We start from the raw sequence: 18,582 nt of genomic DNA, 5'->3' as shown, positions 1-18,582 counted from the left end.
CCTCTGACACTGACATTTTGCAACTGCCTGCTAGTCTGTAGCTTGTTAGTGCCCATGACAGATGCAAGGTGGTTTACCGTAGTTATTAAAAATATTCTGCTGCCATTGGAACCAACGTGCAGATTTTATAAACCAGGAGAGACCAAGAAATTGAACATATATGTCGACAGCATCAGCTAATCTAACAAGCAAAAGGCTGGTTGGTTTATGGGGTTTAACGTCCTAAAGAGACTCCGGCTATAAGAGAGTAAAAAAGGCATGTATAGGATTTTCAGGCGTGGGTACGCCAGATGCTACGCTACGTCACTCTTCATTTGGAAATGGAGGCCACTCATTTTCAGTAAGGGCGTCACAATTTTTAATTCACTGGTGCACAGATCTTTAAATCAAGCTCCCTTCACAGTATGTGTTTTCCTGCCGGACATTGCAAAAAGGGTTGTTCACGTGTAGAATTGTTTCCACTGCGATATCTCAAGCAAAGGGGCCAGGTCTATCGTCACAGAAGAGTGGTAGCTACTGTTTCAACTGGAAATAACTAGGAACGGATAGTTGTTTTGGAAGTTGCTAGCATTCTTATCAGAATGAGCATCCCAGCTACAAGGAGTTTTTCCTATGACTACGAGTACTACCCCATTAAATATGTATAAAGATTAGTTGCTGAAGCTTTCTTTTCTTGGTATTTATTCTGATGTCCGATTGCTGTTGTCATTGAGGTACCAGTCCTCGTTACTATTTTTTTTTTTAATTGGATTTCCCGACCATTTCCAACATTTGTTCGGAAACAGAAGACTCATTATTGCGGAGGAAATATAGCGCCTTAATTTCCACCCAGCACGATTTAAACCCAAGTGGATGGCAGTGTAGCCTGCCCAGATTCATGCCCAGAACATGGTATTGATGTCCCTGCAGTCTGCTTTCGAAAGCAGCCAGCGGTGGTGATCTCAGCATTTCAATTAATGTTTTGGAGGTTATAAAATCCCAGCTAATGTACCCTATAAAATTTGAGAAGTTAGCCCGACCGCTTCATAAACGGCGGCGTCGAGGCCACCGAAACGCAGTGGAGTAGCAACCGCTTGGAGACGAAGCACAATAGGACAAAGGTAGAGAAACGCCTACCTCGAATTCGTTTTATCGTGGCGGTCTATCCAGCAGGGTGTGAACAGCATTAATGAAAATCCGAGGCAGCATTCAGTGACCGTCCGAAAACGAGCGGGCGCGCTGCGTTTTTAAACTGAACGCAACAGCATTGCATAAAAACTCCGTTCTTCGGAGTTGTTAGTGGCGCTAGCTGTGCAACAAACTTTATTAACACCTTAAATTTAAAAGTTAGTTGGCATATTATATAAACACAAGTAATTTTAAGTGGGTTCCTAGTTGACGTAAAATAATTCTAATTATTTGTTTTCAATTTGTAATAAACATAACGTTGACGTCTTGAACATTGTGACGCTGCTTACTTCTTTCAGAGTATCAAACTATGGTGGCTAGAAGGGGGAGGTGGCGCCAGCGCCGGCGTATCCGCCGAGAAAGCGCGATCCTCTGGTTCATGCGCTGCCGCGAAGGCCGCGGTGGCGCTGTGGTCAGCTTGGCGATGCAGCCACGCGATCGCGCGCGTGTGCAGGTTCGCGCGCGGTGTATGGACGGTGCGGCAGCGTTCCTGTTTGTTCGCGGCTGCCAGCGTGATCTCTCGTTTATGGCAAGATGTGTTGCGCTGCTTACATGTTAATGTGGGTGCCTAACTTCGTCGAACAGATGAACTCCAGCGCAAAAAAAGAAAAAAAAAATCACAGTATGTCCCCCCCAAGCAAAATTATCAAGTTTTATGTTCTTACCAGGCAGCACTTCTATGTTAAGGCCCAGAACTGTAAGCGCAACGCTAAGCAGGGAAGAATGAACGTGCTGAAACTTAGGAGGGTGCTCTAAGTTGCATATTTAGTCAAGGTCGAATGTAATATTTTTTTTTTTTATTTAGCGGGAAGTGATATCCTTGCCTCCCCATTTCTTAGTGCCAAGAGATGAATGCAGTGTTTGTAATCAATGTTTAATGTTTTTTTTTTTCTAATTACACAGAAGCATGTGTAAATGTATCTGTTATTTTGAATTACCCTGAATGTTATGATGTGCAGTACATTGCTATTTTGTGACTGCCGAAGACTTGACGCGTTTGAGTTGTGGTGCTGGCGGAGACTTTTGAGATTTCCTTGGACTGCCAGAAGATCAATTCAGTCGATATTGTCGACCATAAACCCTGACTGCTCATTGGAGGGTCAAATTCTAAAGTTAAAGCTCAGCTACTTTGGTCATCTGCATCTGATGAGAAGAGAGGAGTCGCTGGAGAAAGATTTGATGTTGGGAAAGGTTGAGGGTCGCCGGAGAAGGGGTAGGCAGTGAACGCGATGATTAGATGGCATCCTCGAGGCGCTGCAGGTGAAGTTATGTGATATTAGGAAGATAGTGGGAGACCGGAAAGCGTGGCGTGACATGGTCCATAGGGTCACGATCGAAGAGTCGGACACGACTGAACTGAACTGACATTGCTATTACTACGATGTGCAATAAATTTTTGCTATGCTTTGTTTTGTTTGTTTGGATCCCCAATCACATTTTTTAGGAGTAATGCTGGTACTTCGTATTCTTGAAACTGAAAGAGGTGGAAAACATCGACCAGAGAACAGCCAACCTTTTTTCTTTCATTTATTACCCCTTTTAATTTTCTTCTTACATATTATTTTATCCCCTGGGGCAAACAACGTTGTGGGAAAAAAAAATGCGACCGCACGGAGCCGAAACGTACATCCTTCCACCCTCATTCTCTTGGTCTGTCTTCTACTTTCGACATGCACTATCTTGACCAGACGGGACTCATTCAAGACCCTTTAATTCCTGAAACTGAAAGGATAGATACGCCTGTATTCTACACACCAGAAGTATTTTAGTACCAACCGATCGTTTTTAATTGTTTTGTTTGTTGGGTTTCATGTGCGAAAATTACTCGGGCTATGAGAGACACCGTAGTGGAGGACTCCAGAATTTCGACCACCTGGAGTTCTTTAACTTGTACTAACATCGCACAGCACACGCGTGCCTTGCTTTTCGCCTCCAGTGAAAAGCGGTCGCCGCGGCCGGGATGCGCGATCCCTCATCCTTGGGCACAACAGTCGAACGCCCTAACCACCGCACCACCACGGCTTAAAATTGAATTCTGTCAGCCGTAATCAGGTTCGACTAGAGTTTAATGAGCTAAACCATTACCTGCAACATCACTGAAAGGCCGACGCGTTGCACGCACAGTAGGCATGCGTATGTTCAAGTACCGTGGCTCAAGGCGAGCGGCGCGTACCATGCATCGCACTATAGGGTGCCTCGATGTAGCGCGCCGCCGTACAGGGTGGAGACACCGCCTTCGACGGCGCCATGTTGGGGCAAGACCAGATGCGGCGGGCTATGGAGCCGCGGCCCGATTTCTTATTCAGCGCGCGCTTGCGCTAGCAGGCTCGGCTGTGTACCGTTTTTACACACATACTCGCAATCCTGAGCGCTTTTCTGTTCGAAAAAAAAAATGTGAAAGCAACTACTGCTTGCTAGCATGCGTAGTTTAAGAGGAAATGATCAAATTGCAGATGGTAAGCATTTACTCTTTCGCCGTCTCGGATGTTCAAATGCGGCTATTTTGACGACTGGCTGTTTTATAAAGCAATGCATTTTGCACTGCCGGACATGAATGAGTTTATGAGGTGCATAACATTCAGTTGCGTCTATTGCTATAGATCAACAACCAAGTGTACGTTTCCGGGAGCCGTATATCGAAAATAATTTGTATCGCAAAGGCCCATCGTAAACCGTAGAAAAGAGACAGCAAAAAAAAAACGATGCGTAAATCAACCTTTGACACGTGTCGCATGCTGATGCACAAGGCATTTTATTCCAAAACAATCATGTTTAAGACTTTGAAGCTGATTTTGGATGCATGCCTAGGAGACAGCTTTTTAATAAAAGTTGGAGTCAGCTACTGTTTTGCTGCCGTACCCATCATTCGATTTTTCTGGCTGACTTAGCGAACTGAAGTAAATGCGCAAGCGCATCGTTCCAAACCGCTCTTACAGTCTGTTCATAAGCTTGGGTATTCCGCGTAATCAACCACTGGAATCGGAACGGCTTGTTCGATAAGGCATTATAGGATTTTACTCGACTCTTCAAATGGAAGATGTCGTTTTGTTCCGATAAATTTTTACACGCAATCAAACAATGTCGGGACAGCTGTTGACTTGAGGAGCCACCGTCCATGTCTTTGCCCTCGAACTGGCGCTGAAATGAGATAGGCGACGAAACAGTCATTTTGCGTATTTTGTAGTGTGCATGCAAATGAATGAAATAATAAAAACATTATGGAAGCAATGAGATATTTATATGTACGATCGCAAAATGTTTCCATGGATGCCAAACAAGTGGCAGCACTAATTCGGGTGTCAGGCGGTCAAATTTAGCTTCACCTAAATTTGGCTCAACCTCAGACGAGTACTTGCGGGGACAACAGGGTGGGAACATCGCTTCGCGATGCGTAATTATTATACAGGGAAGGAAAAGCTGCATTCGGGATGAACTTTTGTACTGCGCAAGAACCTTGCTTCCTCACAACCGCTTTCACAACATGATGATGCCGCTACACTTTACAGCTCACGAGAACAGTTTCTTTGAGACTTGTCGAGCTGCCAATCATATGCTAAAAACGAATTAATTTTCATGAGAACCCAACTTTTTATATTATTGCGAACCTCAAAAGCCTCGCGTAAAACTGCTCCTGTGTATAATTAAAAAAGAACAGCTTCAGAGGACCTGTTATCTGTTTCGCGAAATGTTGTACTAGCGATAAGCCCACTTGCCAAATTCCAGCGCGGCCAACTCACGGGGTGCTTTTTTTTTTTTTTTTGCGACCAAAATAATTGTTACAAACTGCGTTTCACTTCCTACTCTGTCGCGAGATGACATGCCATCCGTCGCTCTCCATTGCATTATTTCCCGAGAAGGACAGAGGGAATGTAATCTGTGCGAATCTGTCGCCTCGGCGGTTGCCACCAGCTTTCAAGATCGAGTGTAAAGGGGCGCGATCGAAAGGGCACAATGGTGCATTCCTTTGACAAATACCAGGCTCGACCTTCTCCACATGTTCTTTGTGTGGCTATGAACACAGAAAGGCAGATCCTCAACGACAGATATTATTGTGTGACACTACGCCAATGATACTAAAGTCGAGTGTCACTCACTGAAAGTTACACTAAATTTCCCCGAATGACTACAACATAGCAAACGCAATTGTCCATATATTTAGCTTATGTATTTATGTATTTAGCCCTCACATACGCTGAAAATTCAAAATTGACACTTAAAAAACACAGTGCGCTACTCCCGATGCCAGGAAATGCGATGCTTCGACCCGCTTCAACGTTGAAGAAGGCAGACCAAAATCTGTTGCGCACAATGCAAGATGGGGAAGCCAAAAACAGCACAAAGTTCGTGATTACAAGCAGATGGGTGAATCGGCGTGAGATAATGTCATTCCAAACAGAAGTGCGTAACTGCGTTAGACGAGTACAAAAATATACTTTAAAACGCTTTCGTATAAACAAATACAGACCGCAAGAAAGACGACACGCGCACATACGGAAGCGCTTGTGTGTGTTTGTCATCTTTCTAGTGGTCTGTGTCTGTGCTAGACCTTTTTACACGATTGAAATGCAACTATTCACTCAAAAAAATTTATGAATGCATAAAAGAAGCACATATATTGTGGCTTACTTCGCAGTCTTCACGCTCCACTTTCGCGTCCCATACATTTTTCAGTCTCTTATCCCATGGAGAACGAAAACATCTGGCTCCTTTTTTTTTTCTTTTGCTGAGCCAGCACACAATGGAACACAACAGCCTGGCATGCTAACTTTCGCGACTGAACACAGTTCAATCGCCCAGCACACAGCGCACAGCGCAACCGCTTCGGACACTCTGCAGCAACGTCCCGAAGCGACTTGCCCCAAGATGGCGAGCGCGGCGAAAGAGGCGGCGCGAGGCATGCCAAAGGGTGTCACCACCCTGTACGGCGGCGCTGGTATCGAGGCACCCTATCGCACTACGGCCAACAGCGCCACCTACACCCGGCTTGAAATGGAGGAGCGGCTTCCGTCCGCCGTTGGCGTCACCTTCCCCTTCTAGCCACCATATATCAAACAGTACTAACGTACTAATATGCATACATCCAGAAAAGAACTGGAAGAACTTCTCTCATCCCTCTAGGTACAGTGCCTAGAATATACTGGCTAGTGTGACGAGCGCCCGCGCTTCCCTATGGGCGAGGATGGCGCTGTTTGCAATGAAAGCCAATCGTTAGCGGCAGAGGGCGCTGCTTGTCGGGAGGGTACCACCTGAGCAGACGACGCAGTTTTCTCGCTTCTGAATACGGCAATCTGTTGGTGTTGTGCGTGCGTGTTAAACCTGCTTCTGCGCGTCTTTTGCTTTCACGAAGGTGCAGCAGTTTATTTACGGTGTAGGTGTTTGCTCATGCGAGTCGTTCCGCACTTCTACCTGCTCGGCGACGATTGCATCGTTTTTTGTTTTTTTTCGCGTTTTGTGCAACAGGATAGTTAAGCGGGCGAGTTGGTGATACATCATCCAAAAAAACAGCGCAAACAAACGGGGACGACAGGAAGAAACAACAGGAACAGGCGCTGACTCTCAACTAAAATTTAATCGCAGAAAACACATTTATATAAGGTACAGAAAACAATAAAACACCAAAACCAGACCGCACGTGTTACTATGTGATGTCCAGATATATGCAACTTCGCAGTCACGCAGGAGCAGGGAAGGTTTGCTGACACACAATCTTTCTTTCTTGGCCATATTATACGCCTCGATGATTTCCCTGGTCAACTGGTCGGGGTGTTTGTACAAAATGTCAGTATAATGTAAAGACGGAAAACAGGATTGACACTCACGGCAATGATCAACTAGATTAGTGGAGCGATTAGATTCTAATGAGTTGAGATGTTCTCTGAGACGTGTGTTAATACATCGTCCCGTCTGCCCAATGTATATCTGACCACAGGACAAGGGAATTTTATAAACTACCCCTTTGGAGCACGGCACAAATCTTTTATCGTGTTTAACAGCACGCCCCCAGACGGCCAGTGACGTCCGACGGACAACCGAACTCGGCCGCAACTCGGCGGCCGATTTCGGACGTCCGCCGGAATTCCGGCGTACGTACGAAAGCGGATGGTCGAATCCGTTCGCCCAGCGGACAGCCGCCGTACGTCCGCCACTGGATTTGCTTTTACACAGCTGTGATATAGTTTGTAGTAGTCGTGCTCGTCTGAACTGCGTATAAATCAGTAATACCGTCAAGTCTGCATTATATGATGCCAGAGCGAATCGATGCGATAGAAAGCGTTTCCATTAAACAGTTTTTTTTTTATTTTCCGCATGTTTATCGTTGAATTCTTCCATCAAAAATTTTTGATTAAAAGTTAAATGACCATTAAACATTTTTCTATCATGATGCTTCGGTGAAATTTTAATCAGTGGCTGAATAGACGCAGCAAGCAGCAAGCTCAAAAAGAACGAAACCGAACCTATCCTCAAAAAAATCTGAAATGAGCCAATCCAATCCACCTGACAAGTTGAAGTTTAGTCATGGAAGATGGCTTCACGTTTTGGTGTTCTGCATTTTCTGCGCAGTTACAAATACCTACGGCTGTAATGCACTGCTAGCATTGTTTTTGCTGTGGCTTGGTGCGGCTGGCACACTTTGTTCACCCGCCGATTCCAAAGTAAGTATTTCACCGTACTTGTTTCTTTAGTGGAACTTTTCGATGCACCGATAGTGGTGAGCTTTTGGGTAAGGATACAGCAGCCGAACGGTCGAGTGTTTTTGGCGAGACTGACAGGATGGCTCCGCGCCGACTAAATAAAGTGCAGCCTCAAGTCTGAGGGCCATCTTTCTCGGCATTACTGGACGCTGCGCCAGTAAGCCGCGCAACTTCTCTGTCTCTGATAAAGGAGTGCCTGCCCGAGCTTTAAAGGAGTTAATTTGTTAACCATGCGCAACGTACTGAGTTGTAAAAACTATACGAGAAAACTTTTGCACTCCTCGAGCCTATCGTGCGACATGCCTACACTTGTGAAAACGTCGCGACTTTTTTTTTTTTTTTTTTAATGGACAGCCGCTGATCTTTCTCTCTCGAGCTTTACGGCAACTACAGTTTCTAGAAGGAACGGCTGTAGCTACTAAATAACTAAAGGTTTAGTACTCTCCTTCAGCTTTGACAAACCAGGACAGCACCTTGCGCACGTTGGTTATGCATGTGGGACCGAACCGCGCAGAACAACCGGACAAGGAGATAAGAAAAAAAAAAAAAAGTCAGCACTTGTCTTTTTCTTGACCCGTTGTTCTGCGCTGTTCTGGCACGAATTTGACATACCGCCGCCGCGATAAAGTTGGGCTGTGAGCTCTGGTGCCTGCAACGCCTTCTTTTATGCAAAACAGGCATACTGAAAGGCCATGCAAGCCGCGGGCTCAAAAAAAAAAAAAAAAAAAAAAAAAAAAAAAAAAAAGAGCACGAGTTGAGCAAAAGTGAGATGAAAACAAAATTGTTGTTGCTGTGTCCTTACAGATATTCAAAGGCTCCTCAGAACTTCACTGCATTATTGACAGCGAGATAATGCCAAAGCTACACTAGAGCCATGCAGCACCTTATAGTGCATGGATACTGAGCTTATGTCTCGCACTGAAAGCTCTTACCATGTTCTTAGATTATCATATTAAAGTAGCTTTAAACCCATGCTTGTTAATACAGTGATAGCCATAAATTGAATCTAGGGCATCATGCTCACATACAAGGCTTCTGATAACCGCTGGTCACATGATGTGGGCTATAGCAGAAACCTGTACCTGGTCATCTTACAAGCATTTGTGCAATTCATGCTTTTAATGTGTTGTAAAAGTTTTTGTGTTCTGTTTCTGTATGGGAATGCTTTCCTTATTGAAGGCTAACATTTGGCTTGCTACAGCAAAACCTCTGGCTAGTCATCCTAAAAACAGCACCGCAGTTGGTGCTTTTAGTGTGTTGTAAAAGTATTTGTGTTCTGCTTCTGTATGGCAATGCTTTTCTCGTTGAAGACTAGCATGAGGCTTCCAAAAATATTTCAGATGCCATTTGCTGTAGCCGATTTCCTAGGCCAACAGGAAGCAGCACATTGAACATGGAAAACTGTCATCCACGGGGGAAAAACAGCAACATCCCTTTGCATTCTCATTTCTTTGGTATGGCTAAAAGTGAGTATTGTATCATTATCTATATTATTAATATTGAATCATGATTGTCAGTGTTGAAGTTGTTTGAGCGTGATGACTTTAAACACACAGGGCATCCCTTCGACATTAAGGTTTTAGCTTGTTTACATGTAGGATGTAGAACTGGTTTCAACAAACTTTATGCAGCAAATTCTTTTTACATTGTCCACCATGTTACTTTTTGTCATTGTCCATTGAAGTAAATAACCAGTATTTTACGTTTACACAGTCGTCCACTCTTAGCTTGAATGGGAATGTGTGGCATGCAGTTTGCAAAATAGCAATGCATCCGTCACAGCCATGCATCAAGGCTAAGTGGCTTGTGCGTAGAGGGACCAGCCGCTCCATCTTCACGCCATCTGCCTCTTTGCTCCGGTGTGCAGACGTGCATTGAGGCAAAGTGGTTTATGTGTAGAGAAACCAGGAGCTTCTTTGTCACATCTGGCTGTTTGTTACGGTGTGCAGATGCGCATCGAAGCAAAATGGCTGATGTGTAGAGGGACCAGGAGCTGCTGCTTAACGTCCTTCGCCTCTTTACTACAGTGCACAGCCGTGCATTGATGCTAAGTGGCTTGTGCATGGAGGGCCCAAGAGCTGCAGCTTCACGTCTGCCTCTTCGCTCAGGTACGCAGGTGCGTATTGAGGCAAAATGGCTTATGCATAGAGGGACCAGGAGCTGCTGTGTGGCGTAGTCTGTATATTTGCTATGGTGCGTATCGAAGTACAATGGGGGGGCTCGTGTAAAGGTACCATGAGCTGCTGCGTCATGTCGTCTGCCTCTTTACTATGGTGCGCAGGCATGCATCAAGGCAAAGTGGCTTATGCATAGAAGGACCAGGAGCTGTTGCTTCACATCTGCTATGATGCGCAGCTGCGTATTGTGGGTGGTGGTGGAAAACATTGCCATCAGATACAAATACAGGAGGTTACTCACTAGCTGACCCTGAGGGGGCCTGTCCTGACAAAAACAAGGGGTCCCTAGTTTGGGACCCCAGTGGTGGTAGAGGGACTAGAGGCTGGTACTTCACGCTGCCTGCCTCTTCGCTACGGTGTGCAGCTGCGATGGATGCAGTGGCATCTCAAAAAGTGCATGCCACGCACTCGCATGTTCAGCCTGAGTGGACGACTGTGTACCTGCTATAGCTTTGTTATTCATAGAATAAACCTAGGCCAAGTTGGATAAATTATAGCTCACCTCATATGTGGTCAGCAAAGAAAAGCCACTCCAGAAAATCTGATGCATTTACTGTCATAGGATTCTTATTCATATACATGCTACTGACAAGTCAGATTCTTCACCCTCAGAAATGCCAGAAAAATAACCAAGGGTGCGTCTGCAATAGTCTAGCTTGCTCTTTCTCTGCAGACTTGAGTCAGATGTGTGTTCCATTGCTGTGGGTGGGACAGGTGTGAATCTTTGATTTTTAAGCTTGCAACAAGTATGTTATTGTAGTTTAAAGGCAAAACGGTACTAATAATCGCAGCCCCCCGTGGCCTTTATCCTCTTTTAATAGTGTTGCTAGACACTGAATTATTAGTTTACTCTGCACTGTTTCTGTCTAGTTAATGTGCGGAGATGTACATATATTTATATGACTTGGAGTTGTCGACTTTGCACTTAGAAACATTGTAGCGTTATCTGATGTGTTGCTTTCATTTCTTTAATGATTTCTGTAAGCGATCGGTGGGTATGCTAGGCACCATTATTAGTCTGCTCTTTTTGGGTCACCTGTTCAATGCCCAGCTGCGGCAGTCTCCCACTTGCCCTCGGACAGGAGGCGGAGAGACGCGCACAGAGAGGCAGCTACAGCAGCTACAGTGCTTAACGGAAACGTAGGCAGAGAGGGAAAGAAGTCCCCTCTTCCGAGGACTTTGCTGTCGCACTCGAAGACGCGGGGACAGGCAGTTTGTTCTCGTTGCTGTGTCATGTAGGGGGCTCATTTTTATTTAAGGAGCTTTACGAACAGTATACAACTAAGGGGTCCTTAGTACGCTGACTGGACCCATCACCTGGAGGCAGCACAGCTTTGAAACGAGCACCTCTTTTGGAAGAACTGCTTATCGTTCAAAGAAAAAACACTGTCAGGCTGTCAGGTGTAAGGGTGTAAGGCCCTCTTCCTTGTTTGGGAGCCCATAAAAGTGACAATTATTCAGTGCAGGTGCGCTGAGTGGGGTCTCGTTGAGGATTCCAACCCTGGATATCAACAATGGCGGGAGATGGCGGCGTTGAAAAAGGGCAAGTGTGTAACAGTGACGGTATGATGCGGAGCGGGAGGATGTGGGTTGGCTCTTCTGATGTGGTCCGTAATGGTGCTGACTCCGACGCCAATAATTGCAATAATTGCCCTGTAAAAGGAGCCGCCAAGGATGCAAGCTTTGGGCAATGGTTGCGCACGTGGGACACCGTTTTGATGGGTTCTAATTTTTTTTTCTTTTTTTTTTTTCCTAGGGGAGAGATTTTGGCATGTGACCTAGTTAGCCAATCATTTCGAGGTCCATTCTCTAGATTCTGTTTGTTGTGAAACGAATTTGTTGTCCCTTTTGCATTGCTTGTATTAGGGAGAGGGTGAAGAATTTATGAAAGTGGAAAGACATGCCCAAATGTTTGTTAGCCAGTCATGTGTGAGTTCGTTGTCATTGGGGATGAGAAATGTGGGCGGAGTCCCGAAGTTAATGAAACGGCCCCGCGGCCAGGAGAACTCGTTCTGAGCTAGATTTTGATCTCTTTCCTCTTCGGCATAGATCATGGTCATTGTTTCACCTGTTGTAAATACGTACATTGATGTATAAAATTTTCAGTTCATCTTCCTCTCCGTGTGCAAGTTGTTGTGGCCAGATGCAGTAAATTCACTATTTTCATTTCTATATAACGTGCCTTTCTGAAGATGGTGAGCTCTTTTGTCCAATCCTGTAAGAAAGCAGCAAAGCGCTCCCAAATCTTCCACAAAACTGTGTGATATCTTTAATACTAACTGCGGCTTGGTGTCACTCAAAACATGTAGTTGAGGTAGATTTCTCCCCCCCCCCCCCCCCCCTCTTTTTGTTCGTTCAAATGAGGACCAGCGGACACTAACTCTTGCTTTTGTAATGCCCTAGGCCCCGCCTTAAGGCAGTACTTCAATGTCAATACCATTTTTATAGCTATGGCTGTCCAACAGCACTAATGTCTTTTCTACACTTCTTTTACTAATCTCTTACCCAAGTGGTGGCTTATACTGCGGGGGCGAAAGTCTCTGGACAGTATGTCTAGATTTTGGACTAGAATCGCGATGTAAACGAATTGTGACCTTATTTCTCTTGCACACATGAAAGAACTAACGTTCAACTTTCACATCGACAAGTATGGTCCGAGTTTCCTGGTCGATGTGAAAGTTATGTGCTTTGATTGCAGTTTGTGTAGTCCACACACTTGTCCCCGATATTACATAGGGGCAAATTAGGCGCCTTTACAGGGGCAGTTTCTTTGGCGCCCACTACCTTCCCCATAAAAAAGCTACAATGTTTCTTGCGAACAGTTGGCTGCATTTAAAATACCATTATTTTTTTTGTAATTTGTTGTGCGTAGTTGAGAAATCCATGACATACATGCACAGCTGGTTGCCAGAATTATGCAACCATATTTCAGTAACTAACATTCATGCTGCATGCTGCCGGTAATGCATCAGGAGCTTGTGGTTGTCAGCTTTTTGTGTTTTGTGTGACTATAAGCCTTGCTATTGTAATGTCACATATAGCGCTGTGGGTAAACAAATAACTTTACTTTTAACTCTTGTAGAAGCATGAACACTGCGCAATCACTGCGGCGGGCTATGCTTCCACATCGGGCTTTAGCCACATGTCAAGTGTCTATCTTTATTCTGCTGCAGCAGCTTGCATGTTATCAGATAAGTTACTTCGTCGCAGCTGCTCTAAGGAGACGCTTTCTAGATGCTTGTAGCCTAGATGTTGATGTCGATATACCCCCGACACGCCCAGGCAATGTCTTCGGTAGAGGGTACATGGAAACCAGCAAAATGTGCAGTTTACAGAACAAAAAGGTAACAATTTTAAATGATGTTATTATTGATCACTTCTTTTCAGAGCAGGAACAATTACTTTAGAAATCTGCCTGTTAAACCGCTCAAAGTGCAGGTTTCTGCCTCCAATGCGTACCTGTGTAATACTGCAATGCTCTGGCTGTGCTTTATGTTCATATACAGCATCCTTTATGCTTAGTTTCTCTGCATGTGCACTCCATGTCTTGGGCATTGCTGAGGGTGCATAGCAGCAAGCATAACATGCCATGTTTGGTCAGAGTGGCATGTTCAAAAAGACAACATAAAAACATTAAAATACTGAATGCCAGGTTCTGGTCAAACTACGTTTGTATATTTTGTTATTCTGCATGGGTTTTGCTGCAGTTATATGACCTTTCTATATAGTATGTGACAGTTCTGAATGGAGATGCATGCGTACAGTGCCATCTGGAAAAAGCAATTGAGAGAAACTGGCAGTTGCCCTTGGAGATGTGTAATCAAAGTTCAGCACAGATAACTTGAATTTAATTTTCCCTTCTATTGCAGGAGGAGCCCAGCCTGCTCTTTCCATCTTAGGCCTGAAAGACCAGCAACAGCTGATCGAGCAAATGCACAGGATAGTAACTGCTCCTGGAATCCCGGCCTGCGGAGGCCGCCCACAGAGAACTCGATCATCTCCTTGCTAATTCCGAAATATTAGGTTTCAATAAATACCTTTTCCTCCACCACCTCCCCAAGGGAAGAGCTGTCACGGCCAAGGATAATTAAAAAAAATTATTCAAGTAGATTCTTAATACTCCCGTTGGCCTGCATTTTACCATGCCATTCCTTAACATCGATATTTTTTTAGTGTAGACTATTTATGCATGCAGTTTTTGCAATAAAGCAAAAAAAAATGCTTTTTTTACAACCTCGCATGCTGGTATGCCTATGCACTTAGCATGTTTTCAGGAATGGTGCATTTGTGTAAAGCTCAGCTAGCATATGTGCCTCTTTGATGGAAGTTTTAATTGCACACTACTGTTCAGTGCTTTGTGTGTGAAAGTAAAGCAGACAACAGGAAACTTGAACCTGTTGCATATTCTGTTGTCTGCCTTACTCTCACGACAAAGGCATTGAGCACTAGTATGTGATTGAAATTTCCATGGCACATGCTTGCTGAGCTTTACACGAATGTTATTGGCAAGTTTTTACACCAATAGCGGGCCCTGCAAGCATGTTCCGGGAAACGTCCGAATGTCCGCCTCCGGCTGCCCGTCGGACGTCCGTGGGACGCGATCCGGATCCACGAACGATAGTCCGACGGACGTCCGCTGTACGTATATCGAACATAACCGGACTTCCGTCGGATGTCCGAAGGTCCGAAAACGGACGTCCGTCGGTCGACCGTCGGACGTCTATGGCCGTCTTGTACAAGACGCTACAGATTTATTAGGATTACGGGACTTATTTTCTACCACTGAACAAATTTTATTGAGCTTATTAGGGGCCGAAAAAACATCAACTTCATTATACCTATGGGCAACATTTTTAAGACCATGAGAAAGGCGATGAACATAGGGAAGAACTGCGAACTTTCTCCGTTTCTGTTCTTTCTGTGAAGGTGGCAGCAATGCCGGCGATTTAAGCTTTTTGATTATTTTATTGCAACCCAAAGTTAGAAGCTCAGCTGGATAACCCGCTTCCCTAAGTCTCTTAGCCTGGTTATCGAAACTTTCTTTCATAACATGGTGACAGGATTTTGGAAGCGTTTTGTGCGCGCGTTCTGTGCTCGCCTGTAACCCTTCTTTTTTTACTGTGTCGCCAGTGGTGAAGCGCGGTTCCCGATTGTTGTTTCCCCAGTGCCTCTCACTAAACGGCAGAGAAAAATGCCAAAGAGAAAGCGGTGGTGCACAGAGAAGACTTGCTTTTTTGGCAAACGGGGCTATCGCTAGAACAATTACGTAAGTACGCATTCTGTACAATGGGAACGAAGCATCGACAGAAATGACGGAAGGTAAACGGCAACTGCTTTTGTTGGCGAGAAACATTTTAGAGCATGCAGTTACATTCACAAGGATGGAAACTTGGGCGAGCCGCTAACGGTGCTCCATGACAGTGTGTAGCACAAAGAGTGTACACATTCAGGCGCTACAGACAGCACCTGTGTTGTGTACCTTCTCTGTGTCCCTCGATTGTCCTTTTGCGCTACACATATATGTCATATGGATGCAGTTATATATTAGGCGCATGTTTCACCGTGAGCGCGGCATTACCAACGAGCTTCCTCGCGATGATCGAACCGGCCGCGTCTCGTGCATATTGTGTATCTGAGAAAGAAAAAAAACTTCGTCAGCTTCTTCATTCAAAAGATATGGTGACTTCGGCAAAACCTTGTGTGCAATCACAGGCCGCGATGTACCTTAGCCGCTGTAAGTAAAGGTTCCTCGTTTGTGCTCTGCTGTTCATGCATTTCTGCCACATGTGCCTGTGTTTGCTATTACATATACATAAGAGGAGTGTTGCGTGACTTTGTTTCCTGTGTTGTTCGCATACACAATATATAAATAAAACTGCGCGTACGTGTTTACTTGTCAGCAAGTGTACAGTGCGCAGAAAGAACCACATGTCAATAGAAAAAGAAGCATTTTTCTTTGTTCCAGAGATTACAAATATATTTTATATCAATAAATGCCTATCCTTTAATTGTTGTTACAATAGAAATTCTGGGTTTCCCTTTGTGAGCACGGGATGTCCGGGACTAAGATGCTCAAACTTCGCAGAAGCCTTCGCAAGCAAGAAGCGTTAAATACGTGCGCCACTTCCAGTCCAAGACAAAACACCCACCCTGAAACTTGTAGTCAGCGGCTTCAGTTATAGCTGAGGTCTGTTGCGACTTAATGAGAGCTGAAATGCAGTGCAAGCAGACCTCTTGCCGAAGATGTGAGAGCGCGGTAGGCAGCAAACAGCGCGGCTGGTACCCACCCAGTTTGCAGCGCTCCTGGCGGCGGCCGCCGGCATTCATCGCTCGCGGTGCCACCCGGGGGACCTCGGTCGGCACACTAGCCAATATATTCTAGGCACTATACTCTAGGCTTGAAGGCTCTCGTAGCGTGCGTGAGTGTCGTGTTTGTGTGCGCGTCGTGTGCCGGATCAATTTTGATTCATCATGCCGATTGAAAATTTGGAAGAGGAAAGCCTGGAAAAGAATCCCAACCTAGAGTTGGCACAGATTAAATTTGTGCTGGCCCATCATGATCCCAAGAACGACAAGCTCAAGCAAGACCTCATGGCGGCGATCACTGAGCACAGTAAGCACCTGAACTTGTTCGCGGTTTGGTTGGTGAGAAGTTTCCTTTGCCTACTGGCTCGTGAAATGCCTTGCTCATTAAACCGTGAGTCGTTTTTCACGTGCGGGTAATATATCAAGCACCTGTGGCCGCTTGCGACTGAGTCTCCCCCCGTCTTGGGGAAAGATAGCACCTACATACTGTCAAAGTGAAAGACTTAGGAAGCGTGCAAAAAGAACATTTGAGAAAAATACGACGTAGCTGGACGCCGCTTAGCGCGTGAAACATGCAAACCACCTTGACAGAGGGTTATAAGGGCTAGTTAGCATAATTCATACCTTACACCCAACCGTAAAAGCTGCTACTTATTACAATGACTCAGCTGGAAAGGCGCCTTCGATACCTTTGAAGACTCCAATGCTAGTCGTAAATGTTCTGAGGCGTTACTATTTGCTAAATATATTTTATTTTACCAAGCTAATTCTTTAATACAGCCGTCAATGTGCTTTGGTTTCACTTAGTGGGTACCAATGCTGTCAATCCAGCGGCAACGCTGCCTTTCGGTTAGGCATGCTTGGATTGAGGTGTCCACACACGGCCCAAACATGGTCATATTAAAAGAGCTTAGTGTGTAACAGCCAAAAGGAACAGTGTGAATGTATTGCAAATTTTGTCTGAAACTGAAAGCCTGAAAACAGCTATCTTTCAACCTTCAGTATGAGGACTTGCTGCATTTCAGCATAGGTGCACACACTTTGAAACAAACTTGACATGGATGATCTGCCGGAGTACCCGGGTTCGAACCCGACCTCGGCGGCTGCGTTTCGATGGAGGCGAAACGAAGAGGCGCCCGTGTGCTGTGCGATGTCAGCGCACGTTAAAGATCCCCAGGTGGTCGAAATTACTCTGTAGCCCTCCACTACGGCTCCTCTTTCTCTTTCCACTTTCACACCCACCTTCCTCCCTTCCCTTACGGCGCGGTTGTGGTGTCCACAGAAATCAAGTGAGACAGTTACCGCGCCAAGTAGAATTATTCTTAAAAAGCAAAAACAACAAACCGAAACTGCTGTCATGGCCATAAACGAGGTGCCAGTCGACGAAACAGTGACGTCACACACAGTATTCGAAAAAACACTCGCAAGTGCGTTGGATGGTGGAATTAAAATATGGAAATAATTAGAGTACTTAAGATGTCTGAGATAGCCCGATACAGGCATCAAAATTTCATGATCATGCGGGGAGTGGGCAGTAACACGTGCTGTTTGTGATGTCGCAGACCCAGTGTTGCTCCGCAGAAATAGTTTCAAAAGAAGCCACAAGAACTGCACGTTTTAAAACCATGTTGCGCGCGAACGAATTATTGCATGGCGGCCAAATTTGGTAGAATGCGTCAGGCCGGATAGGACAACCCATAGTAAAATTTTTATCTGAATATTCGAATGTCGAAAAACCCCTGGAGTAGCCCTTTAAGGTTTAAGTAGCCCTTTAAGGTCATTCGCAGTTAATGAATATCAGATGCTACGTACGTTGCCTAAACAAGCGTATTGTGAAAACTCACAGAAACCTACGGGTAGACGCAGCAGCAGCCAACATACACTTCTGGAGACTCCCGGCATATGGCGCAGTCATCCCCTTTTTATGGTGTCTTGTGTCGATTTTAAAATGCACTACACTAATGTTGTGCTGGTCTATATTGCAGTGCAATCTTAATGTAATAAGAAAATAGGCATTTTTGTAGTGATATAATATTCCAGGGCACGATCTGCGAAATTTATCAAGAGACTATATTCAGCTGCGCAGTGAGCTGTTGCGTTTTGACTCTGTAGCTTTGGCTGCATAGCCACAAAAACTTGTCCAGAAGTATAGTAAGCAGACTCATTTCTTATCTGCCAAGCTGTTTCACTCCTTAAAACTCTTGCAAGCGCATTTTGAACTTCTGTTGTTGAGACTTGAC

The 18,582-nt window shown here is 45.1% G+C and overlaps 3 protein-coding genes and 1 long non-coding RNA gene across 5 annotated transcripts in view; 2 read left to right on the top strand and 2 right to left on the bottom strand.

Annotated features, from left to right (window-relative positions):
* The window catches only part of LOC146209735 (uncharacterized), a 36,649-nt gene extending 35,390 nt beyond the window's left edge, over positions 1 to 1,259 (bottom strand). Inside the window, exon 1 of the mRNA XM_084603292.1 lies at positions 1,117 to 1,259. The gene's annotated coding sequence lies outside the window, so the exon portion shown is untranslated. The remainder of the gene's footprint in view (positions 1 to 1,116) is intronic.
* The window catches only part of LOC146209732 (sulfotransferase 1C2-like), a 346,269-nt gene that overhangs the window by 224,248 nt on the left and 103,439 nt on the right, over positions 1 to 18,582 (bottom strand). The window lies entirely within an intron of this gene.
* LOC146209734 (uncharacterized) lies at positions 7,668 to 14,834 on the top strand. Of its 2 annotated transcripts, none has more exons than XR_014707304.1 (3): positions 7,668 to 7,820; positions 9,200 to 9,325; positions 13,906 to 14,834. It is a non-coding gene; the product is annotated as an uncharacterized LOC146209734 (long non-coding RNA). The 2 variants fall into 2 exon arrangements; XR_014707305.1 differs by having other exon boundaries at positions 7,673 to 7,820; positions 9,181 to 9,325.
* The window catches only part of LOC146209733 (26S proteasome non-ATPase regulatory subunit 6-like), a 28,225-nt gene continuing 26,052 nt past the window's right edge, over positions 16,410 to 18,582 (top strand). Inside the window, exon 1 of the mRNA XM_084603273.1 lies at positions 16,410 to 16,649. Coding sequence (XP_084459399.1) covers positions 16,508 to 16,649 — 142 coding nt within the window. The 5' untranslated portion in view covers positions 16,410 to 16,507. The remainder of the gene's footprint in view (positions 16,650 to 18,582) is intronic.

The sequence above is a fragment of the Amblyomma maculatum genome, chromosome 1 (assembly GCF_055883805.1).
Source record: "Amblyomma maculatum isolate TAMU_Amacu chromosome 1, ASM5588380v1, whole genome shotgun sequence".
Taxonomy (NCBI): Eukaryota; Metazoa; Arthropoda; class Arachnida; order Ixodida; family Ixodidae; genus Amblyomma; species Amblyomma maculatum.
This window is presented reverse-complemented; position numbering and strand designations above follow the sequence as displayed.